The 26,865-nt window shown below is 38.8% G+C and overlaps 1 protein-coding gene across 2 annotated transcripts; it reads right to left on the reverse strand.

Moving 5' to 3' along the window:
• On the reverse strand, positions 1-26,865 carry ppp3ccb (protein phosphatase 3, catalytic subunit, gamma isozyme, b). 2 transcript variants are annotated; one of them, XM_079861376.1, is made up of 14 exons: positions 26,485-26,865; positions 19,212-19,409; positions 17,999-18,123; positions 13,650-13,761; positions 11,836-11,981; positions 10,753-10,892; positions 10,527-10,604; positions 10,308-10,402; positions 9,974-10,099; positions 9,556-9,633; positions 7,847-7,931; positions 6,178-6,275; positions 3,602-3,628; positions 1-1,857 (listed from the first exon to the last, which is right to left on the reverse strand). In XM_079861376.1, the coding sequence occupies exons 1-14, from the start codon at positions 26,534-26,536 to the stop codon at positions 1,682-1,684; spliced, it is 1,536 nt and encodes a 511-aa protein (XP_079717502.1). In that variant the 5' UTR covers positions 26,537-26,865; the 3' UTR covers positions 1-1,681. The 2 variants fall into 2 exon arrangements, with proteins under 2 accessions (XP_079717502.1, XP_079717503.1); XM_079861377.1 differs by lacking the exon at positions 3,602-3,628.

A 26,865-nucleotide genomic window follows, 5' to 3' on the forward strand; every position in this document is an offset into this window, starting at 1 on the left:
CTGCACACAGAACTCTCGCTAGAATTATTAGCATGGCACATGACCTCAAACGTGTAGCGTACGGGAAGTCAGAGTCTTTGCGCAGCGAAATCTCCAGTCACCGGATTTTATGCAATGATAACGGTACAGTGTAGAATAGAAAGAAAGAAAAAAACAGAAAACAAAAGGTCTGAAAAGACGATTTGGTAAACATTTCTTGCAAAACCTGTCCTTCTCAAAACACTCGGTATAGTAAAAGCAATCAAAATAACATTGTTTTACTTTAGGTAAAAGCAAAAGATGAGGCTTTAGTCAATCATATGTGTGGAAAATGGTCCACTAGAGAATACAGGCGTTTAGAAGAGCGTTCTGCTCAGCTATAGAAATACTAGCGCTGAAGATACTTACAAGTTTGTTGATGCAAACCTTAATAGGTACAAAAATTAGACAAATTGAAAAACAATTAAATGGAGTTTAATGTTAAAAACATCCAACTGGTGGGCTACAATGGTTTTGTAGAAACAGAACATTTTCTACATTTCTAAACTGAAAGACTTTTCGGTTTAACTAATTTCATTTAGCCGAGATGAGACGGGATGTAAGGCATGTATGCTCATTTTCTGAGATGCTTAACGTTTCACCTCATCCAATCACATTTATCATATACATTATGGGCGGCAAGAAAAATGTCTGTGTAAAATCATGGCAGTTAAACCGTGCCTTTTACCACTTATGGTTCTGACAAAATGCGTCTAAAAGTGTTCGAAATTATGGCAGAGGCCGATAAAAGCGTGACTCGAAGGGAAAAAGTAAAGAAAAAAAACAAGCTCCTCCAACCATCTTACAGGATGGCTTTTGCTTTTTTGCCTTATTGATTACAAATCAGTATAGTAATTTGAGTTATGAACAGGAAAAAGAAAACAAATGAAACAAAGTAAACATTACATTTGGTTGAGGGAACACTTGAAAATGTACATGTACATATAAATGTGTCAACACTTGTTATTAATGCACCCCCCTTAGCTATAATTGGCATTATGAAGGTATTTTTTTCACATTGTTTCAATAAAACTTTTGTTTTTTTTTGTTTTGCATCAACAATTATCATACTTGCTTTGGGTATTCACAAATAAGCATTCTATATAATTATGCCGGCCAAAAAATTCCTTTGCCAAGCGCACAAACATCGATAACATAATTCTGCCGAGCAAGTCTTGGTTGTTAAAAAAAAAAAAGAAAAGAAATGAAAAAAAAATGTCAGAAATAAATCTAATTTATAAACGTAAATTTACAAAATGGATTGTTTTTTTGTGTTTGTTTTTTTAAACTACTGAATCTAAGATGACCTTACACCACCCCAATGCTATGTCTATATATATATATTCTGTTTATGTACACATGTAATATTCATCACGTATGTATTCATTCATCTCAATTTTTCCACCATTACAGATCTTACATTTCTTATCATCTATTTCAATAAATAAATAAGAACCATGGTTTGTTTTTCACTACGCCCTCTTCATGGTATTGTGCGATTCTCCCCGAAATGGTCCTGGAGAGTTTTGCATGTAGGGGGCATCACCTCTACCAAAAAGAGAGAGAATGAGAGGAAAACAGAGGGAGAGAGGAAAAAAAAAAAAAAAAAAAAAAGAGACAGAAAGGAAAGGATGAGGGAGAGCGCTAGGTAGCTGCTGGGTTACTACGCCTGTGTGTTGGTGCCGTTCTTGTCGGGGGAATTGGCTGCGTTGATGGAGTTGGCAGTGCCGTCTGGCTGCACGCTGTCCCTGCGCGGAGGCATTCGCTCGTTTATCCGGTCCAGTCCACGTGCTTCTTCGAAGCTTTGGATCTTGTGTTGAGGGTTGAAGCCTTGGATGGCTGGAAGTATGGAAGCACGAAGTTAAATAATGCTTTTGAAGTGACATACAACAATGACAATGTTTGCTTTCGTTTTGGGCATTACTGGTATCCTTGTGCATATTACCGTGTCAGTTTACAGATTGCCCTAGCCTTAAGATTAAATAAACTGTGTCCACGCCATGTCGTAATTACATCATCAACACTATCAATGCCAAAATTAATCTTTAGGGGACTGGTGGTACAGTCGGATCTCTCAGGAAAAAAAAAAAGTCTACAAATTGTAATTACAAGTTCTATAATGACGTGAACACTTTTTACAAGTCGGCATCTTGTAATTACGGGAATTACGACATGGGGTGAATGCGCCGTAAGATTTGAGACTAAATTTTCAAAACATCCCAAAAGGGCTGCACAGTTATCTGTTAAACTGAAAAAAATAAATAAATTGGAAATTAAACTGAAATTGCGATATGGATTTTTAAAATGTAAAGGCTGCGAATGAATTAAATAAATGTATGCACTGTTTCAGAGCGAAGTGTGTCTTTTACACGCAAACAGCTCCGTTCACAGGAAATGCCACACAAATTCGGCTCTGAGCTTGGGTTGCTTATAACGTGCATTTGGAAAAGCAACATGCGCCAGCCATCTTACCAAATTTGTGAGAAGCACTTATAAACCGGCTATGCAGGCTTCCTATAGTTTTCCGCCGAAATAAAACCTTGGTGGTTTAACGTTAGAAAATGAACAAAGTGAGTGACAAATCCTATTGTAATTTTACAGTGATATATTGCAATAGTAACATTCATTATTTTGGTTAATATTAATAATAATAATTATTATTATTATTATTACTTCTACTACTATTTTATAGTAACATTGATATATAATCAAAAAAAGCACAGCAAACCTAGAGCTTAAAAAAAAAACAAGCTTGAGGAAAAATTGCAATTAGTGTTTTTCCCACCCACAAACCATGCAGTCCTACATTCCAACATTAACTTATTAGACATGAACATTTCCAGTCACTAAAGTCGCATGACTACTAAGAGAGGGTTGTTCTTCCCCAAACAGTACCCAAAAAAAGTTGATGAAAAAGCTAAACAAACCAAGCATGAGAAAGGTAAAAAGAGAAGTTGAGGGTGTACAGTAAGGGTACGACTAGTTCAGATAGCATTCACCAGAAAAACGCTGATGTACCCACGTCAAGCCTGACATTAAAGGCAAAAACAGGCCTAGATTTGAGTTTATCTGTGTGCTCTTTGGTCAGGAAGTGAAACTGATAAAAACAAAGATTCAGTCTCATGCTGTGGTCTGCTCACACCCCTGCCTCTGGCTTCCCCCTTTAAACAGCTGTGACTGAAGCGCTGGCGTTCACGATTGTGAGACTATTTGAAACGTCCTCTTTCAACGGCTAGATCTACCAAAGTATATACTGGGATAAAGAGATAGTTTACCCAAAAATAGAAATACAGTCATCATTTGTGTCATTTTTATCCGTTTAGTGGCGCAGAAATTACGTGACGCCTTTAAATGCAAACAGACGAAATGCAACAAAACAACACAAAGGAACAACAAACAAATATCTCAACGTGCAAATCAAACTAAATTGCTAGCTTTAAAAGTAACAAGCATGTGAACTACATACACACAAATAAATAATGATATTGGCGACTACAAAAGGACGAGATGCACAGACAGTAAATCACAGGGGGAGGGTAACAGACAGACAACACTGAGAAGGTTTCACAGATGTCTTGCATACCTTGTGCTTCCTCTGCTTCTATGGTGGCTGTGTAAGCATGAGTAGTAGTGCCATGCCCAAAACGAACGGGGAAAGAAAGTGAGTCAAGTTATCAATGCAATCACAAGTACATTCAAACCCCCTCCCTGTTGCCCATTCATTCATCTTCCCCTCCCAAAATCAGCCCAAACGCTTCACATGCCACACAGGAAGAAACCTAAAAGAGGTTAGTTTAGTTGCTTCATTCAGAACATAAACAGATTTCAAAACTAGTTTTTACTTGGTGAGGTTTGTTTGAGAAACCAAGCTTTTGAACCTGAGACGCAAGGCCTTCTGAACGACTCTTGACATGGACAGAGTCTATTTTTACAGCTGAAGGTATACAATAGCCAAACAAGGAGAGGCTTTCGCCGTAAAAACGCCATGCAATGTACTGTATATGTACGAAGACAGTATTTGTGGGCTTCACAGGAAGATGAGAGATGAGACAGCTTTGAGCGATGTGTTGTTTTATTTCTATTTTCGGCTTCTGAAGAATCCTTTTATTTACGTCCCCTCCCCCAGTGCACCATCAACACGTTACAATCACAACACTGTGTTGTATTTTATTGTGCCTTGACGTTTGACCACTAGAGCAAGGCCTTTCAAAATGTGATGCCATAGACCCCTAAATATGAAGAGTCCCTTAGAAGTGCCTTTCAGTGCCTTTATTTTCCACTAATAAATACCCTTTTATACTATGGCTGCATGATATTTTTATGTGATATATATTGTGAAATGAAAACAATTTCACCAGATGACCTGAATAGCTCTATTTGAAAAGAATGAATCATTCAAAAATGATTCAGGTGATTTTGTAGGGGAGATAATTTGCATAGAAAATAAATGACATGTAGGGATGCGATGCACAATACTGTTCGCCATGATGGTTTTGAATTGCTTTAAAATATGATTTAAATGACTGTGCAATGTAGTGCAAAATGTGCAGCGAGTCTGTCATATGGGCTACATAAAATTATGAGAACATTATAATTATGTGCTTTGGACATGGCTTTTAATGGTGAGACTTTTGTTTTTGTAATCAGGCTCTCAAATTAAATAAATTTGAATTTAGATTTATCGGCTTTCAAATATAAAGAATTATCGTATCGGCCAAAATTTCCATACCGGTGCATCCCTAATTACATGCATAGATCAATACAACAGAACAAAAATACAAATGCTTTATATTTTTCAGTTTTCAGAAATTGAATCAAATGTAAAATTACACTACATAGTCTTTAACAAATATTAATTATATTTAATTTATACATTAAAGCTACAAAAGTATTTTTCCTGACTTGATTAACAGCAGCAGGTTTATTCGTATGCAGTTTTCAATATAATGATACACATCCGTTTTCTTTCTCAATTGTTTACACCGCGTTTACAAGGACACTCGCCGAGAAGCGCATTTTGACGTGTATATGTCTGTTTAAGCACAAAAAGACGAGAAAGAGACCTGAATTCAGTGTTCGCGTGCTGTCTGCGCACAAGCTCCGAACTGAGTTCTTTTTCACGTGTTCTTGTGCTTGAATGTTTTAAACTCATTTGAATGTATAAACTGAGGCCTTAAACATGTGCAAATGATAAACTTTCACTCTGATGGTTAAACTTAGCGATTAATATGCAAATCACATGCATTCTGAACCGGGTACGGATCAAGGATCAACTACGATCCCTACTTACTTGACACCGCACATCCTGCGATGTGACAGCATTTATTTGAAATAGAATTTTTTTGGTAACAACTTAAAAGTCTATGCTTTAGAAAACCAAAACCATTTAAAATGAGCAGTTTTGGCAGAACGGTGGCCTAGGAGTTTCATAGGAGTGCAGTGCTCAGACATGTTAAGCTATTGTGCCCATACGGGAAGCAAGCCAAATTATTCACCGTCACAAACAAAAGTGTTTTGAGCATGTGAAACTAGTCACTGTGATATCAGTGTGTTTCCAAGTGGATATTAAGCTGTACTGAGTGGTGTTTAGCACATTGCTATGATGTTTCTAGGAAGGGCAACTAGTTTCATCAAAAACAAACCTGACCATGTTAATGTGGCAGTGAGTAGGTAAGCAGGATGCAGCAGGCTGGTGAGTTTTTACATTAAAGGCCAGGAGAGGAAGCGTGGCACACCGACAGGCGCTGGCTAAATTGGGTCATATTGCGTCATAGTCATAAGCTCACAGGAGCCCCTCTCACTGTGAAAGCATCACCCGCGGCAGCTCCTTGGCACTCGCTATGATCTCAGCAGTGCTTGGAAGTTTTTTAGGTCCCTGTCAGGGCAGGAAATCTGAAGCGTGTAGATTGAAATCCCCTTCATGACCAAACCCTTCTAAAATCCTCCCCCTCTCTTAACGATATCACTTTCGATGATGGGTGTGTTACACCGTGAGAGAGGCAGAGCTGACGGGCAAGGCGGTGACAGCAACAGGGTGAGAGAGAGAGAGTTATAGACAGAAAGCCTGAGAAAGTAAGAGCGTAACAGGAGCAGGGGGTTGGTGGAGAGCCGGTTACACCCTCCACAACACCACTCAATAAGGCCAGGAGCAAGACTTACCGCTCTGCAGGGTCTGTCTGCCTCCTGACAGGACACCCAGAGGCAACGTCCCAGTAGGGGTCAAGCCCTTTAACTGCAACACACTCTCGTTCTCCTCTCTGAAAATACAGATTTTCTGTATTTACATCAATGACAAATAAAAGGGTCCACAAAGAAAAAGGGTTTTGAAATGTGCAAAGCTCTTAGAAATGTACTCATTGTATTCACCATGGTTGCATGTGGACTTTAATTAATTATTTTTTGCAAATGGTATAACAAGGTATTAATGGTATTAATTCATTGACTCGAAATTGTCATGTGGTCCAACCAGTAAAAATAAATAAAAAATTAAGACTTATTGACCATGACACAGTCATGAGTTTTTCCAAATAAATACATTTTTAGGAAACACTTTATTTTTAAGGTGACGTAGTTACACATGTACTTAATATAGTAATAACAGTAAATTATGCATAATTACAAGTAACTAACCCTAAACCAAACCCTAATCCTAACCATAACTTTATAGTAAGTACATGTAGTTAATATTACTCAGTACTTATTTGACTAAGTACAATGTAACTACGTGACCTTAAAATAAAGGGTTACACTTTATTTTAAGGTGTCATTGTTACAGTGTAATTATATATTTAAGTACTGAGTAATATTAATTAACTACATGTACTTACTATAGGGTTAGGGTAGGGTTAGGATTTGGTTGAGGATAAGTTGCATGTAATTCTGCATAATTCGCTGTTATTACTATGGTAAGTACATGTAACATATGTAACAAGGACACTGTAAAATAAAGTGTTACCGAATAAAGTGTAACCTATTTATAAAGATTGACCAACCTTAAATTCATTATTCATATCTTATAAACCTGCATCAAATGCTTTTAAAGAATACACCGCAAAACATTTTCGTAATTTTTTACCGAAAACACTGTAAAAATGCTACAGTAAAAACATGTTTATTGGTTAAATACAAGTTAGCTTACCATAAACGGTGAAAAACTGTAAATGGTTTAACATCACTTTATGTGTAATTTTACTGTAAATAAAAAGGACATTCCCAGAAGTCTCTACTTTACACATCACATTTGATGAAACTGTTTTATAAACGATTTTGTTTCTTCTTATTGTCGTTGTCAGTAATATAGATTAGTGTGCTTATGTTACATTTATTTTACATTTTATTACATACATTTTGTTATTTAGTTAATGTGTATTGCATTATTTTATTTGACTGTTTTACTGTGTTTTACCCTGATGGTGTTTTGTCTTTATGTGTGTAACCCTGTACACCATCTATATACTGTACTGACCATGTTTTATGGTCAGGTCGCTTACAATGAACCGATTCATCATGAGGTTTTCTATTGTGCCACCTATATTATTGTTGTGGTTATCAGTACTTTTTAAGGTAAAAAGACAGATTTCGGTAGTTAAAGTAGGTATATATTGTCATTATATCACTTCATGAGATACACAGTTAAAAAAATAAAATATACAGAGCTGGAAACACTGTCACAGTATTTTTTTTTCTGGCAACCACAGCTGCAAGTTTTTTTACCATAAGTATAACAGGATATTTTTACAGTGGTCAACATCTCTGTTGTGCAGAAATGAGTGTGTGCGTGTCAAATCCCTGGCCATGAGGGATTTGTACTGGAAGTGTGTATATTCACCTAAGAACAGAGAAAACTCTGGCCATCTTGCCAATGGCACGAATCTTATTTCGGATCACCTCCTTGCGGACTGCCGGGGTGCCACCTGCCACAAACGGGGAGGGACAGAGGAAAACAAAAATAGAGAGTAAGAAGGTTAGAGTCTAGTTTCATTGATGGTACATGGGGACAATTTTGCTATATATCCGTCTACTTAAAACCATGTCTTGTAAATTTTATGAACTAATTTTATCCAGAAAAAAATTATAAAGTAAAGAGGTAATCAACATTACCTGCAAAATGCAAACTAGTCCTAATCTGATGGCTAGAGTTATAAAATACTGGAGATCAAATGAGGCATTACATTCTGAATCCCATAAGGAATAAATAAACCCCATTTCAAAACTCAAAAGGCTCACAGACACACAGAGGAAGTGTGTCAGGCCAAGTTAAAATTATGCACCATTCAAAAAAAAAAAAAAAAAGAAGGACAAATCAAATGGGCATCAAGAACAGTAAATGGGACACTGTATTCCTTCATGACAGCTCCTCAGATGTGTGCTCAGAACGGGTTCATCTGGTTTCATTACAGCAAGAGGCATCACTGTACTTCATGGCTCTTACGTTAAGAGCAGCAATTCATTTTGAATCACTGACGTGACTGAATGGAGACCCAGTTTGGGGTAGTTTTTGAAAACGGTTTAGGGCGGTGCATGTTGCGGTGCATGTTTAGCTAGAAGGTTTGTAATAAATTTGATCATTTAAAAAAGAAACAAAAAGAACATGCTTTGAAGGCATTCATGATGTACAAACTAAGCACTGTCTATGTACTTCCTGTCTCCGCAGTGTTATATGCATCAAACAGATAAAACAATAAAGCAGGATGCCTATTTAATCACACAACGCTGAACACGGAGTTCATATTTAAAGCAACTTTCACACGAGAATATAGTGTCCTAAATAGAAATATATGGGTTATTCACGGAGGACTAATGCACACTAATCAGGGAACTATTATTTGATGAGATGAGGGGCATGCAGATATATATTTAACAGAGCTGAAATCCATTTGAGGAGAAAAAAGAAAGGGAAGAAAGGAGACATTTATGCAAGAAGGCTAATAGAGCACACTTTGTTACATTTAAATTCAAGCAAATGTTGATTACATTATTATTGCTGAGTGGAAAGTAAAAAAACGTACCAAATATTTTTGTGATGTACAAAAATGTTTCAGTCTGGGGTGAGTAATTATTTTTTATTTTGAAAGAAATTAACACTAAATCCATTAAATTAATCAAAAGTGACAGAGACATTATTAATATTACAAAAATGTATATTTCAAATAAATGTTGTTCTTTTGAACTTTCTATTTTCTAGCAATAACGTTAGGCAATCATTACAGTTTTCTTACAGGAAAAACATCATTTTAGAATGGGTCAGAATGAGCAATGAAAATAATAGTTTTTCCAAATATTTTAACTTTACATTAGTTAGTATTAGTTAGTTGTTTTTGCTGTGGTATCGAAATTGGAATTAAAAGTTGTTAAATTTCACTGGTATCTAAAATATTATTAAAATAACTATTAAAAATGATCTTTAGCAATCTTTGAGCCCTGATCCCTCACCTCTAAAAAGAAGTGGTTACCAACTTTAAGTCTAACTGAATTTATTTGGAGTAAAATAAAAAAATAAAAGCTACAGTGCAGTAAAACAGCTTTACATGTTCTTACCTTCACATGTGTCGTCTCCCTCTGACATGAGCTCATCATCTGAGCAGATGTTTAACACGTTGACCAGCATCTCTGTTACTGAGAGTACATGAGAGAAGACATTACATAGACCGCCAACATATGCTCTCTGAACCAAAACTTGGTCTACTTCTACTATTTATTACATGCTTAGGCTCTAATACTGCATACATGTCATACTTCATAGTGTTCAACATAAGGTCTATGGTCATTTTGCACAGACATCTCTTAATTAGCAGATGTTTTGTCTGAATGTTTCCTTGTGGGTCAATAAAATAAACCATCAGAACTGATAAATCGCAAAACATCCAATAATCCCACAACCAATAATTCTGCAAATGCACTTCTGATAGGTGCCAAAATCAATGTAAAAAAAAGAAAAAGCTGTTGCCATTTTTACCTTTCTCCCCGACGAAGGGCAGTGACCACGTGAACACATCCATGAAGTTGGGCAGCCAGTACGGATGAGGGGAGCAATTGAACTGCCGGATGTTCATAACGTTGTTCTCGTATTTCAACACAGCAGCTTATGGGGTGAAAGGACAAAAAAAAAAAAAATCTGAAAGTATGTTCTTATTTGAGAATTAATATTTAATTAATTTTGAAAAAGAAAAAAAAAATAGACATTTTCATTTCAGCAAAACTGGCTTACCTTGTTGAGAAATTGCATACGGCTAGATATTAAACTGCACAGCATGATAGCACAGGCTCAAACATTTTTTGAGAGTTCTTACCTTTATTGTTATACACATCTAAGTAGTTTGGTGCAGAGAAGATTGTGATTAATGAGGGGAAGCCTGTCGTCTGACTTTTTCTGTACATTCGATACCTAAGGAGGTCAGTGAAATGGGACCGAAATTGTCAGGGGTTCATTTAAAAACAGCTGTTAAAATAGAATTGAAGCTCTTGCTGCAAATAGACTGGTTTAAGAGTGTGCTGTGCAGTGGACTCACCCTGCATCTTGGGCTTCGTGTGCTCTTATAACTGACAACAAGTTATTATTCATCAAAAAGTCACATACTGCAGGGTAGCTGTTAGAGACGGAGAGAGGTGTAATTAGCGATTCCAGCAGTCCATCAGTCAAAACGCCATGACTAACATTGAGGGTGCGACTGTGAACGGGTACTGAGTAGGCAGCTATCGAACAAATGCATGTGGGTAGACTGTCAGCTGGAGTACCTGTAGAAATAGGAACATCCTCTCACACTGTTGTGACAAAAGTGCTCTGAGCTCTTTTCGCTGCCGTAGTCCTCACCAGGGTCAGACCACAGCAGGTCGCACATCGGCCCGAAAGCTGGCGGCTCTTTAAACCGGTCTAACTGCAGAGCAAAGCAAACAATCAGACCACCTTATCAATCACTGCAACAATACATACTCAATCTGTTCAAAATCTACATGATCGGTGAGGGATCACTGAAAGAACAAATCGCAATTCGTCAGTGCCAATTTCGTTGATGAATAATTTGTCATCAGTTGTCAACGACATTTTATCCCTGACGAAAACGCGATAAAATAAAATCCAGTATCGAATGACAGAAACTATGACGAAAATCTATTTACATTTTCGTCAGATAAAAACAAGATGAAAATGTTGGGGAGGGACGATTTTGGGAAGAGATCCAGTCAGAACTGATGTCAAACGCAGTAGATGCGCACATTTGAATTGTAACGTGCTTATCAACCTGACGGGCTGACATAAGTTGGCATACACTTGCTGCATGTCTCATACAAAAAAATTTAAATGTCTGGGAGAAAGAGAAGAGCAGACATATGGATAAATCTGAAAAAGTGTGACGACCTAAAAAAGCGCTTGCACAGAAAGCCGCCTCTCAAACGCCAGTGCACGTGTACTGAATTGAGCTCTCTTTCGCATCTTTAAAAATGTCTCTGACCAAAGCTAAAAACATTGTCCATGGTCCAGGTTAATAATAATAAATAGGGATGAGTCAGGGTGGTCGCTAGTTGTCCAACAACAATTTCAAATGATGAGGTAGACAAGTGAGTTTACCAAAATTTCATAAAGTTTTTTTTTTATCTTTCTTATCTTAGTGGCAGTGCTTTAAATGGGATCCAACTTCTCAGAGAGGGTTTCAGCATGTTGACAGCATGCTGTGATTTAGCAGCACAACTCCCCATTAAAAGCATCATCACTACACGGCGCTGCCTTTGCCACATATTCACCATCATCTGGTACTGTCATACCCAGGACACAGAATACCATAGGTACACAGAACACAAAGTGATGCTTCACATCTTACTTACTTTCCGGATGTCGTCGAGGCAGGTGACCTCGGGGGACAGGCCTCCGTGAACACACAGGAACTGCTGGTTGAGCAGAGCGGCCAGGGGAAGGCAGTCAAAGGCCTCCATGCAAGCATCATACACCAGCTCAGAGTACTTAATCTTGCCTGCAATGAGAGAACCACAATAAAAACACCCATGTATCTCTGAACAGGCGCAAGCGGGGTGATGAGCTTTTCAAGCCAAGGCTGTCACGCTGTCCGTTTGACATATCGCAGTAATGCTGGGTGGGTGAGGGCAGATGGGCTTGCCAACTTTCCAAGGCTGGAGGAATAGATGGAGGAGGAGGTGGTTGCATGCCTTGTTAGGTGATGTTACAGCAGATCCGCGTGCTAATTGGGATGAACTGAAGAAACCAGCGTGGCGGGAGGCTGATTAAAGGAAGCGGAGGCCAGACACAGGTTACACGTGGAACAAGGGCCGCATACCGCCGTTAAATCCTGACATTTTAGAACGGGCCAACCGTGCAGCGTATTGTAAACAGCAGCACTGACAGATGAGAAACAGGCTGCCTCGTGATGAGCAAAGAACAACATTGCAACGCGCCGGCAATTGGTGAAGAAGCACATCATAATCAAAGGCTCTTTGATTAGCTCGATGGAGAAACAGCCAGGATTCTGCGGATACAAACTAGGGATGTGCAGCATGATTTCATTTCCATAACTTATAAACGGACATTTTGTAACTGACTAGTTGTCTCTGTAAGTGATCCATCTGAAATAGTCTACTTCATTTATGAATTTATCAATCATTCAAACAAATTCCATACTGAATGCTGTAGAAAAATAGGTCATATACATGTGATGCGTTTACCTCGCATTATAATCCTTATGCCAATTTATTACAAATCAACTGAATCAATAAGCAGTGCAGGACCAGTAAGCACAAACTCAATACTATTAACAAAATGCCTCAAAAGTCAGTTAACAGACTAAGTCAGAACATGTCGAGTTATTCCTGTTCGTTATATTATTATTATTTGTACAAAACAAGCAGCGAAAATCGCAACTATACAACATTATTTAAGGGTATTCTATTTGTTAACTTAGGATAGGATCTGTTGTTATCAAGTAAGTTTCATCAATAATGGTTCATACTGGTATTGTCCAACATAACCGGTAGAATAAGTAGCCTAATTGTAATATTCCAGTTTGACATGAGTCAAAATACTCCATTACCCTAATCGTCTTCTGAGTGGATATTTCTCTGAACCCGTCGCGAGTGATGAAAGAAAGCAAAAGCACACAAGGTCGAAGGCAAAATGAAAGGATTTTGCTTTCTGATCTAGATATAGACTTAACACTGTAAAAAAAAAAAAAAGAGGGCTGAGAAAACTGCAAAGTGGCAGCTGGAAGCATATTTACATAGCCAAAGTATTTAATGAACACGTACAGGACAAGGACTTTATAAAATTGCATAAATGACAGGCGTTACAATTTTGCACAGATTCTGTGTGGGTCTGCTTATGATCATCAGCTGCTGGTGGAAGGGTTTCAGTTAGCTGTCAGAGTTTGTCATGACTGATATGATGGCTGATGTAAATCTAAGTGGGGAGGGAAGAGCCCTGACGAGCGCTGAGGGATTGTGATTGAGCTCTGTGCCCGTGGCCCACCATCCAATACTCTCAAGAAGACATGAGCTCTCTCGGGATGCCATGGAAAAAATTGCCATGACAGAGTTGAATGATAGGATGTGGTAAAATCTCATTTCGCTCTCTTTATAACGTTCACACACACACACACACACACACAGTGTTTCTAAAGAGCTGAGCTTACATTCTTGTTTAAAGGTGAAGTACTCAGTGAGATGCCGACACTCGTGGTTGCCCCTGAGGAGGAAGAGGGTGGTTGGGTGGTTGATCTTCAGGGTCCACAGATAGAGCACACACTGCAGATGCAAACAGAACACACATCACCAAAATGAACCACATACACTAGCGATACTTTCATATATATGATAAAAACAGCTGATTATCTGAGCAGATTATATCCTGTCAATCAAAAGGGGGCGGGAAAACATTTCACTCTGCAACTCATAATGTGTGTGAAGTTAATGCGACAATGCATTAACAGTAAAAAAAAAAAAAAGCAGGCTCTATTTGAACCTATGAATACGCTATGAAACAATAAATGGCATTTTAACGCTCTTAAATGTGACGTGACAGATCGCAGCAACTCCGTTCAAGCGGCAGCGTTAGCCATCTCTTTCTCTAAATGCATGTTATAGCATGAGAAAACATGCATGAATATCAGAGGGTGTGTTGAACTTACCGAAATGTATCATGACTTGTGTAATCGCTCAGTTCAACCGGTGAACGACGTCAATAAAACAGCTTTTCACTTAACAGCTTGTGAACAATGTCACTTAATGTTGCATGTACCTCAGGAAAGTTATCCAATGCTCACAGTTTGTTAGTTAGCTATAAAAACACTAGAGAGGAGTTTATTAAAATAAATAGTAATTGAATATAATAATTTGGGCTCTGTTGTTAATTTTAACCTCTAATATTATAGTAATGTACCAAATGAGAGGGATCCCTGTATAGTTTAACTTTAGAGCATTAGTTGGGGGAAATTTTTTTCCTTAAAAAAATTAATTCATTAATTCATAAATTTTTTTTTTTTTTTTTTTTTTTTTTTTTAAATCGGCAGATAGCATTTTGAATAATCAGGTATCAGTATCTCTAAACATTAGTATTTTGATTTAGCTCAAACTAATATGCAGGTTCAGTGTTTAAGAGGATTATACCTCCATTACTCCTGATATTTTATTAAAGGAATAGATCACACAAAAATGAAAATCCTTCTATCACCATAACAGACCACTAGTATTCACAGTATGCAAATTTCCCTTATGCACAGAATAATTAAACAAATGACTTCATTTGCCACTGAGACTAGTACACTCTGTAAAGAATACTATATCCCATAATGCAATGGGGTTGTCTTGTCCTTCTATTACAAATAGTTCCATCAGCAAATAAAATAATTTCTTAACTCTAAGTACTCCAATCAAATGAGTTTTGACATTTTTATTATTTATCTATTTTCAAGATTGTAACTGGACAACTAGGCTACTCTTTTTCTGTAATGTGCTAAACATTTTTGTGAACTACAAAAGTAATGATGCTGAAAACTCAGCTTTGCATCACAGAAATAAATTCCATTTTAAAATATGTATTGATGAACAAACACTTTAACAGTAGTGTACCATTTTTAGTTACTGTATGGATACAGTAAGAATACAGTAAGTAGTATGCTAGTATCCCCAACTTTAAACTACCGCTAGCAGACAAGAATTTGCAAAGCCGAATCTCATGTACACTCCAAACACACTGAACCACTAACACATCTGAGTAGACAAAGAACATTTTGCTACATTAAGCAAGACTAAGATTTCAATCTTTTGAAGGCTTCGCTTCTGATATCATCTCTCTACTGGAAAGCACTGAAACGTCTAAAGTTCTCAATATTGTTGTCTTGAAAAAACTTGGCCTGTCTTGTCATTGGCATGCTATCCCATTAAACACCAGCAAGGCTTTTGGGTTCACACCTAGGTTAGATTAATCACAGAACACCGCTGTATAACAGTGGACAGGAGGTTTTCTCTATCCTCTCAGGAAAGATACGCTGCGTTTAAGTTTCAGTTATCTTTAAAAAGGCCAGTCCTATAGTGAAAGAAATACTGAAAATAAAGCGTACTCCACGCAGATCTGGATGTCGGGGTGGGGCGAAGTCTGGTGGCCTAACCTACGAAACGTTTGATGACTGCAGTGTCTCAGTCAGAGGGCATTAGCAGGTGGTGTGGCGGATTGACTGAAGTTCAGTCCTCTGTGGTCTGTGATGTCCAGGGAGGGAGTAGGAACTTAGCGTGGCCTTTATTGTGAAACACACATGCTCTCTATGAGTCTCAGGTTGCACGCGGGCGGCCCTGAACCCTCAACTGTGTTTGATGGTATTGAGCAGCGGTGTGTCCGCTCTCTTACGCCGCCTCTTTTAACCATGACATTTCTCCCGTCCCTGAACTTTGCAACCAAAGCGAGATGCAGAGGTGGAAGCTTTTTGAGGACTCGCATTCAAGGCCCATTTAGAATGACATCAGACAACGATATAAAAGACTGCAGCTGATAAACTGGACCAGAATGTTTCTCAAACCAAATTACATGTAACCTCGATGTTGAGAAACGCTTTCTCTGGCCTAAAGGATGGCAGGATCAATAATCCTTTAATGCCATCTGCTTCATCATTGTGGTTGCTTTACAATGATGATACAGTGCTACAGGCCAAGGCGACATGCTGACTGCATCATCACAATGCATCCTGGTACAACAGAGGCTGTTAGAAATGCACAGCCACATGGCATCTTCTGAAGGCCAAGTTACATTAAATGTGAACATCTTAAATGTTTACAATGTGCAAGATGTGTTCACAAAGCCTTACAATTACAAAGGACTTTTTATAGTGATTACAAAGTAGTTTAAAACACAAACTAGCCTCTTTTAATTAAAACAATTTTCTAGATTTAAAATAGATTCATGAAGGTAAAAGAGTAGCAGAACTCGAGAGCACGTAGATGTGAATTAGAGAACTTGTACAATTAATATTCATACTTTTACGTGAACATTTACACTTACAGCTCCAATGTGAAAACATTTAAAATAAAAATCTGAAGTTGAATGTTGAAATTTGCACTCTCAGACAATAGTCACAAACCTGTATTCTGAATTTGAAGCTGCAGACAAGTAAGTCAAGTCAAGTCAAGTCAAGTTTATTTATATAGCGCTTTTCACAACATAGGTTGTATCAAAGCAGCTTCACAGTAATAAATTAAAACAATACATCAATGTTTGTTTCTAGTGGAACGTCCACGTTTGGTAATGCTGATCAATGGTATCGTTGATTGATTAATTCAATTAAATATCCCCAAATATCCCCAACTGAGCAAGCCAAAGGCAACAGAGTGTAGTCACAAGTAGAGGCAACAAGTAGTCACAAATGTGTAAAATGCCATTCACAGAAATACAATGACAGTCACAAACTTGTAATATATATTTGCATTTATTCTTACATTCACATTCGCAGTACAACCTCAATTAGGCACTTGCAACTTCTCAAATCTGTCACTGCAATTTCAAATTTCACGCCTTGACTTTTGCTACTCTTTTCGCGATATATTAAGTGCAAATAAACAAATGCAAATATATATTACAAGTTTGTGACTGTCATTGTATTTCTGTGAATGGCATTTTACACATTTGTGACTACTTGTCTAAAGCTTCAAATTCAGAATTTTATTTTACATGTTTTCACATTGGAGCGTACAAGTAAGAATATTTATTGTACAAGTTCTCAAATTCACATCTGCGTGCTCTCGATACAGATTTGGCTATTGACAACATTTGTGGCATGCACCAAAATAAGTTAACAAAAGTACATTCTTACTTTAGACAAAATCTAAAACCAAAAATAAAGTCAGGGAAGTTCAATTTGGGTAACTGAACTGTTCAGGGTGTTATGTTTTCAGGTGATAGTAAAGTTTTTCGAATTCTTTTTATGTTCCGCCTCTCAATGTTTCAGCCAAACAAATGTTATATATTGCTACTTTAGCATCCTTTTTGATCACACTGCTGACATGTTTACCTGTAGTAGCTTTTCCACGATGATAAATAAATGTTTACAGTCAAATGTATCACCTGTTTAAAATCATTTTTATTGTTAGTGGGAGAAGAACGTCTATGAATGTAACTTCTGCACATACAGTTTTCCCCAAATAACCCTTATGTTATCTTTGTTCCAATGTGAAAATTACCATATTTACCAGGGTTACTATATGGGGAAGTGAAAGATCACACCAGCCTCATGTTATTAGGTATAAATGTAGATTCTAGTGACTGTAATTTCAATAATGTGTGTATATTTGAACTTTTCTCCATGTATAATGCCTTGGCAAATAGACTTTTTTGCAAACAGAAGCAAGTTTAAATGATTTTCTATGGTATTCGACAGCATGCCACTGATGCTGCTGATAGAGCTTAATATGTATTGAACCTGTAGCATATTATAAAAGTTGTTGACCACTTAACCCTATTTTACATAACGTGCGATCATTACAGAGTAACACTCACCTCAATACTGAAATAGCCTCGATCCACATAGTCTCCCAAAAATAGATAGCGTGTGTTTTGCGGGGAACCCCCCACCTCAAAAAGCTTCATCAGGTCGAAGAACTGCCCATGGACATCTCCACACACTGAAGATGGAGACAAAACATAGTAAGACAAACACTTGAAGTTGAAACAAAAACAGAGTGACATGATTTGAAGGATGTTGCCAAACCAAAAACATTGGAAAACCTTGTGAAACGAAGAAATATCACATTGTGTACACGCAGGGTCATCTTAAGGTGAAGGAAAAAAATCGGTAGCAGAAATGCTAAGATTTGAATAACTGCTCTTAAAACCACTAGACGGAAGTATACAAATACTAGGCCCACCCAAAACAGCAGAGTGAAAAATATTAATAGTGGTCACCCTAAACAGGATGTGGCCAAACCAACATCATTTCCTCTTAAACCTCCACAAGGTAAGTTGTTGTAGAAAACAGCAAGCAGAGACATTATCTCCATTATGCACGCCACCATTTTTATTTTTTTTTGCTTTTCTCTTGTAGGCCAATTATTACGCACACAGTGTGTGTTATGAAAAACATGAGAGTGTGCAAAGGGGGGGTTGAGGGGGGATAGATGTGGATAGACGTGCCCATTTATATCCACACACCTGTTTGTGTGTTTGCTCGAGTGTATGGCGAGTGTTGGGGGTTTCCTGTGGCCTCCGCTGGGGAATTAAAGTGTGGGGGTGTGTGCGAGAGAGAGTCTAGGATGCAACTGTTTCTCTGACCTTTATAGAGCAGCCACATTAGGTTGCTGTGGAAGACTAGCTCCATATGAAAATAATCACGCTCTTCTCGCTGGCTTGAGGATTATTTTGGGGTCAAGACTAAACCTTAAAGATTAAGGATGACATCAGAGATGCCCTATCAAGTAACGGCAGAACCTTGATTGTACTTTCATAATGTTCTTCATGAAAAGAACTATATCACTGTGAACCAACAAACAAACTCTGATCTCATTTTTCATCTGAGCAAGCAGGAATGTGGGCGAGCACCTCAACAGTGGGCATCGTGTTTTTCTGTGATCGTACGGCATTAGGTGAAGCGAAAAACCTGAGAGAACCACATCCTGGATGTAGATGGTGGTTGTCAATCACGACAGGTTTGTAGTGTCTCCGCACAGTGAGTCATCAGAACAAGCAGCACACGGCTGAGTGCGCAATAGCCTACCTGTGATGGGGGCCTCCACTTCCAGCATGCACTTCTCGTGGCGGAGGATGTTAGCGCCGTCATTGATGATGCGTAGGGCCAAGTCCTCCTCCAGGCGGCCCTCTTTCACCAGGTGGCTCTTCAAAAGCTCCACCTTGGGCTTGCCGTCCTCGTACAGCTCTTTCATGGTGAGCCGCGTCGTGGGAGGGTACGGCACCGCTGCGGGAAAGAGGAGAAAGGAAGACTCAATTCTTTACTCTTGTTAGTCACAGGGAGACCCTGCTGGCGAGCATTTGATACATTAGAAAATTACTAAGCAACTACAAGACGACATTATGTGTGTTTTTGACTGTACAAAATGGATTACAGCTTTGTGCCGGAGCAATCCAGACCCCATATTGATTTGGAGCTACCCGTTAGAACGTCGCAGCAAATGTCTAAATTTAAAGCAGCATGTTTACAGTCACAACCATGCAGAGTCGATAACAGTGTGGTGCAGTCTCAGAGTCTCTCATAGCATCCGAGACCGGGGGTGTCTCCAAGTTAAGGAAGTGCGTCTCCTTCACAAATTTAAAGCCAGATGGTGTGTGATAAAAGTGCTGAACCATAAACAGAAAGGTGTTACTCCAAGTATAAATATCTCAGCCCAAGATTTTTTGATCCACTTTCAGGCTTCCATCAAAAGTAACTCAAAGCTTCTGTCTATATTGTTCAAACTAGATTGTTAAATGTTCAGAACCTGAACGAGCCTAATTATTCAAGTGTTGGAAAAATATGCAGTTTTGCACATCACTATAATTGCTTGCCTGTGCAAAACTCGCCACAATGTTGCTAGGGTGTTCTGGGTGGTTGCCATGGCATTGCTATGGTTGCTGTTCTGAGTAGCTGCTAAGGTGTTCTGAAAAAGTCAACATGATATATTTTCTTCTGTTTTATTGTCCACCAGCCAAAAACCATACAATAAGCCACACGATTTGAGGTATCATTCCTTGCCACAGCACAAAGGGTGCGGTATGGGTTACATGCCAATGTTTAATACTAAGCATTATGGATTTTGAAAACATCAAACCCTAAAAATATTTTATTTTTTTTTCCTAAATGTCATGATTCAAGGGTGTTCTGGGTAGTAGCCATGCCATTGCTATATGTTGCTCAACTGTTCTGAGTTGCTGCTAGGTGGTTTATTACATAGGCTAGAGCCCACTCAATCTTCTAAAGTTGTGCATCTTTGGAAGCAGAGCCGCTCGCAAAGTTACAAAAAATGCTGAGAGAGTGAAACCTGAGTGCTGAACACCGAGGGGTGGGGCAGCCTATATTTTCAAAAAATTTTCTCTTTCGGCAAAAAACTGAAGCTGCCATTTTTGGCCGATAATTCTCTGCGGCCTAAATTTCGGTGCATCCCTATTAAGCACTAACCTTAATCTCAATATAGTGTTGGTAACTGGTAACACATTATGAAGTTAGCATTATCGTTTGTCATTGTCTCTGATTATGAAGTCTGACATTTTTTTGATCGGTGACTGTGAATAAGTTGACCAATGACACTGCTGCATGGCATGATTTGTATTTAACTGGTTTGGGAGAAGAAGAAGAAAAAAACGACCACAAAAACAATGCACATGATGCAACACAAATACTTGCACGTGATGCAACGCTAATTAGCATTGCTTCAATTCTTCCCCTGAATACAGGCGAATTAAACTGATGTGTGAAACTTGGTTGCAAGACGACAATCTATTACTCAATTCATTACGATAACTGAAAACATACAGTTTGCAATGAGGTTGTCTGAAAAGCGCAATGCCAAGCTGCCTGTCAGAAACTAAAAGTGAAACATATGCACGGTAATAACGGTTACAGTTTTTGGTCAGAATTTGGGACTCTCCCACAAAGCTATGTGGGTTATCAGAACACATATGGCCACAGCTGGTCCCGTCCCTTCCCCCAACCAACGCGCAAAGGCCTTGTTAAGAAGACACGAAGCCCTTGCCGTTGTGGAGAAGACAGCTTAAACAAACCCTTGACAACCTGGGGGCTGGGATTTTACATTCAGACACCGCGCGCATGGGCGAGCGGCATGCAAACAAATGCCTGCTGGAATTGCTCTGCAACCCCCCGAGCCTTAAGCTATTTTCAGTTGCAGGAATTCCACAACATTCAAACCAGTTTAAGAGGAGTGGGGAAGTTACGTCCTGAAGCTAGGGTGGGGTAGAAGGCCAGCTGTTGGCATCGATACGGAATCCTCTCCGCTAGGGTCACAGGCCAGGTTGGCACGACTCGCTCTTCAAAAGAATGTGGGTCTGGCCGACGGCCACGTCTTTCAGCGCTGGGACCACAGGCATGACAGACCACAATAAAGCTTCAAGCTCAGATGACAGGAACCTTCCAGCGACTCCAACAGCAGAATTAGGATCAATTTGGGTTTACAAAATTTCTTCGGAGACTGCTCAGGCTGAAATTGTCAGGGAGTGTAGGTCTTGTTGCATGCCAGTATGAGGAAGAGAAACAAGGTGAATCTTTCATGCTTGACAGAATAAAGGAAGGACACCTGCTCATTTGCCTATATTAACTAAAGCCGTAACAGGGCTATTATCTGGATCGAGGGTTGAGTTCACTCTTCTGCAGCAACGGCAGCGAAAATGTGTAACCTCTCAGTGTTGTGCATTTGCATGTGAAAATTAAGCCCTCAGGACAGGATGGGGGTTTTACTATCAAAGTACCAACATACTGTATGTGTGTGTATGATCTCAAAACCTAACTAAAGGCCCACTTAAAAGCAGGTCAGTTTTCAAGAACAAAAACAGTGCTTTTGGACTTGGTCATTTCATAGCTGACCAACCATAAAAGTGTAAATGCATTCAAAGATGCATTTGAAACCAAATTTATTCTGTAATCTTAAAGGAATAGTTCAACCAAAAATGAAAATCCGGTCATCATTTACTCACCCTCATATCGTTCCAAAGTTGTATGAATAATTTTTTTCTGTAGAACATAACATTTTGAAAAATATTCTCAACCTTTTCGCTCATATAATGGAAGTCAGTGGGATCTAACGTGGTTGTTTTGGACCTCACTGGCTTAATGTTTAGACAAAAAGATTTGAAACATTACTGAAAATATATTTTTTTATGCAGAAGCAAGTAAGTTGGTGATTAAAGGATAATAGAATTTGCATTTATGGATGGACTATCCCTTTAAGAATCATTTGGACCAGACCGCATGTATATTATTAAGGAAGCTAGAAAAGTCGTTACTTCCTGTGTCAGGCTGATCTGTGGTTTTATCGCACTAACTGTTTTTTGACAGAATATTAGAGAACATTTTTGGTAAGAAATCTCATGGACTTGTTCTGGGCAAGGATGACGAGGGCTATCTTGGGAGGTACAAGCGAACCTAGACAGACGATGCTGTGTAAGACTGGCCCGAGGTCTGTTAATCATGCATGAGGACAGAATAATTACACAAGCAGGGTGACGTTGACCCTGACAGCTCTAGTTTCTATCTGTAAATAAGCCAAAAGGTCAAAACATCAAATTTACCAGCAGCCTGACAGGGGTCCAAAACTTTATAGCATCAGCTGCATAACTCATTTCCAGACGACATACATTAGATGGTGATATGATTTCATGTTGATTAGAGATGCACCAGTCAACCTGCCATCAAAGTCAACCGACTGGTTGCCGATCATGCGTTCAAAACAAAAAAAACGTTCTGATTGATGGCGTTTTTTTTGGGTGGCTGATCTTGTACACAACCCGCATTGCAATAATTTCTCAAAATGTCATGTGTGTGGAAATATTACAAAGTCTATAACCATGAAGTTAACACAGGCCAGAAACGGGACACACAGAGGAGAGAGGAGAGCACAGATGTGCCACAGAGAAAAAACTATCCCAGGCAGATCAAGCTCAGACCTTGAAAATATTGGGAGAAAAATATAAATATTGAATTGGAGGTGGGGGTTTATATGAATGTGTCTCTATAGGGAACTGACTGTCTTCAGAAAAGTTGATGGCATTTTTTTTCCTATTACCTCCGTTTAATGCCTATTAAAGTGTGCAGCGGTAACAAGGAAACGCTATATCGCTGCTGTTCCATAAGCGCCACCTACAGACAGAGAGTGAATTAGCATTTTCCTCCAGTCCATCCGCTGGTTTTGTTTTGTGCAGGTATGTTTTATGTAGCATAATTTCAAAAAGCTAAAGTCAGACCATTCTGTTTGCTTTGAATCTTGAAATGATACAATCTAATTTAAATTAAAAAAAAACTGCTCATGCTACATAATATAGCATCTTTTTTGGATCTTGAGTAAAATGCAATGGTTGCCTCTTATTTCAAACAGATACAGAATTTAAGGCCAGTTTGGCCTGTATAATAGAGCAAATAGCTACAAAAACAGCAACCCAACTTGAATTGCTCTTTCATGCCAACCTTACAAGCTTTCAACGGACTGCTGGCCCATGTTTAAATACACAGCACAACAACTACTGCACTGTCTGCCGATCTCAGCAGGGGAAAGTGAGAAAAGAGTTGCGTGGAAACGTCTAGCAACTAATCAAAGCTTTTAAAGGCACTTAACCTCAGCTTTCCTCCGCCTCCGTGGTATTGTTCCAAGCAAGGCTCGGCTGATGAGTGCGGAGTAGAAAAGTGCCGCTGCGATCCTTGATTCCCCACGCTCCGTGCTTTAGCTGTGGGAGGACTCATCAAGACACGGCCTTGGCGAGAACCTCAACTCCCACTCAGCACTTCAATCATGCTGGAGTTCATTCTCACAAAGATTATAGTCCTTTTAAAGACAAGCTTTAGTTATTTTACCTTCCAAACACAATATTTTCTGAACGAAACAACAGGCGAGCATGGAAGATTTTTCTTTTTACACTCGAGTTGACTGAATTCACCTTTCATCGGCCAGAAAAAAAAAAAAATGCTTACCCAGAACATCTCAAGGTGGTATCAGAATACGGGCGCAACAGCACTCAATGCTTGATTGGTCATTGGGTAGCAATGGTTTCAAGGTGCTAACAATTAACAATAGAGTGCAACGGTCAGGTTCTGGAAGACCAAAAACTCAAGTTCATTTTCTCCACAGAAAAATGTACAGTATAACTTTAAAGGCAGACCTACTACTATGAGGTATGAGGTTGTTAATCGATGGTATACGTTTTTGTTGAAGCCATCCGTTTGCATTATTTCAACTTACTCTTAAAATAACTGTTTAAAAGCTAAATTTATGGTGAGAAACTACATTACCCATGATCTTCTACAGAAAATTTCACCAATCAGAGTCACAGAGAGATTTTCTGGATCGAGGATTCTGATTGTGCCACTTAGCCTAAGTCTTGTGCCTCTGTTTCTTTTTTGTCTGATTTATAAATACTTTTTCACCTTGTATCTAGTTGGCTTGGTTAATGGATTATAACGCTTTAACAAATACTTTTTAAAAATCCCTATGGGAAAAATGAAGGGAAAAACGCCACTGAAAACGTGGGCAGGCACTAATGCACTCTATTAACACCTGCATCATTCCGCAGACAATGTTCCCTCTCTCTTGTTTTGTTGAATAATTCTCAAGTTTGAACCTTCCGCAACATGGATGTCTGACCACCGTGGCCTACAAATAAAACATTTTTCAGACAGCCTGCAATTAAACATACGTGTAGCGTAAAATCCAGGTGTTGGAGTGCTTAAACTGAAAAGAGGCATTCAGTGAAACCTGGAACTAATTTGAAGCTGAAATGCTCCTGTTCCTGCAAAAGGGGATCACAGATTCTAGACAGACACAGGCTTCGGCTCTTTTTAATGAGGAGGGGGTTTTTTTTTGTCTGTAGCGATTTAGATTGCTGAATGGTCTGACTTGGGAAGGAAGATGCAAGTCATTACAGATCCAGACTACTAGAGAGCCCAGTGCTATCAGCTCATTACAGAGACCGTCTAATTGAGCCCGATCAGCCAAAACACATCGAGCTGACAGCAGCACATAAAAAACTGAGAGGAGAGAACACACTATGTCAGCGGACACACTAGTTTTAATCAAAAACTAGCCCAAGTTCCCCAGGTGCTTCTATACCCATGAAACTACGGACCAAATGATCCAATTAGCGTATTACTCCACTGTGTCTCACTCCTTTGATATAAGAAACTCCCACGAGCACTTGATAGGGAGCTGATACACCACGTAATCAGGGGTCAATCCTTTCTTGAGTTTAAAGATTATTTGTATGAGGTTAATTGGGATCACACGGATAACTTCAATTAGTTTAGTTCTATCTCAGTCAAGGGAGCAAGGTAAAGTAAGTGACACAGTTTTTGAGCATAGCGTTTTTTTTAACTAAACTGTCCCGAGATCACTGATGTTGCCTAAATCCCAAGGAAGGATGGAAGCAAGAGGATGAAAGCAAATGTACTACAATAATGTGAATTAACATTAGCAGAGTCAATGTTGTGCATGCAAGGCATGTAAACCTCTACAGTCTTTCTGAAACAGTAAGTGGCTTTTAAGCTCACCAAAATCTTTTAACATTAAAAAAAGTTAGATTAATCTCTCATTTTAAGATTTATGTTTATTCAGTAATCTATATTACATATACATTTAAAAAAGTAATTCCTTATTTTAAGATTTATATTTATGTATATTAAGTGTAACCAGAAAGACCACCAAAATGTTTACATTTTAAAAAGTTAGATAAATCTATACATACAAAATCCTTTTATATTTTGAAAAATGATGCTGTGAAAAATATATATGTACACATACATACACACATACATACACACACACACACACATACATACACACATATATATATATATATATATATATATATATATATAATTAGTAAATAGAAAAACACCTGCAATATGTAAAATGTTTTTTTCTTCTTCTTGACACGGCTTTGGCAGTTTCAATTTCATGAATCATCGGGGCTTTGCATATTCAGACCAATGAGTAACATGCATTCCCACTAATATCCCTACAATGGTCTAATTCACTAAGAGCTTTCCTTCTGCGTACTGTTTGCACACTGCAGCTTAAAACTTCATTGATCTCATTTAATTCATGCCAGTCCATCCCATGCAGCCTTAGCCAACCTGTCAAATTAGCCATCAACATGTGTGTCATTAGACTTTCTAAGTTATCCAAAAGTCAGTCAACACAACAGATGTCTACACTTGTTTATCTTTATATTAACGTTACACATAAACTGAATGTGACCCATCAGCTACCAGAGCGGGTTAGCTAACACAAAACCAGCAAAACTGAATAAAAACGCACGGTTTCACATAGAAAATGTACCTTTTACGAGCCGTTCGGTGGTGGATTGTTTATTCTGCTCCTTCCCCGACATCCTTCAGTTTTTCTCGGTGGAATAATTGTAATTCCTCCTTGTAGCTGAACCCAGCTAGTCGCGTTAGCCCGCTAGCTCGGCTAAGCTACTGACGTTTCAGTTCGCGAGGAAAGTCCTGACCGCTCCGCTATAAAAGCGGGGAAACGGAGTCAGCGCGCTCGTCCGGGTTGGCTTGTTGATATGTACACTCAAACGGTGGGGGAAAGGGGAAGGGGGAGCCCACTGTAGCGGCAGAGTTTTATTTTCTGCCGTGTCTGTCCTTCGGGTTTGCTCACACAGGCGACCCAGCTGCTGTCAATTTCTCCGAGGGAGTAGCGATGTCCGATTCG

The sequence above is a fragment of the Squalius cephalus genome (assembly GCF_949319135.1).
Source record: "Squalius cephalus genome assembly, chromosome: 24".
In the NCBI taxonomy this organism is placed as follows: domain Eukaryota; kingdom Metazoa; phylum Chordata; class Actinopteri; order Cypriniformes; family Leuciscidae; genus Squalius; species Squalius cephalus.

Bases quoted from the DNA above. Each gene is read 5' to 3' on its own strand.
- ppp3ccb (XM_079861376.1), bottom strand. From the start codon at position 26,536: ATGTCGGGGAAGGAGCAGAATAAACAATCCACCACCGAACGGCTCGTA. The intron at 10,893-11,835 runs GTAAGTAAGATG...TTTGCTCTGCAG, and splicing joins GCCTCGACGACATCCGGAAA to TTAGACCGGTTTAAAGAGCC. The intron at 9,634-9,973 runs GTAAAAATGGCA...ATGTACTCTCAG, and splicing joins GCCCTTCGTCGGGGAGAAAG to TAACAGAGATGCTGGTCAAC.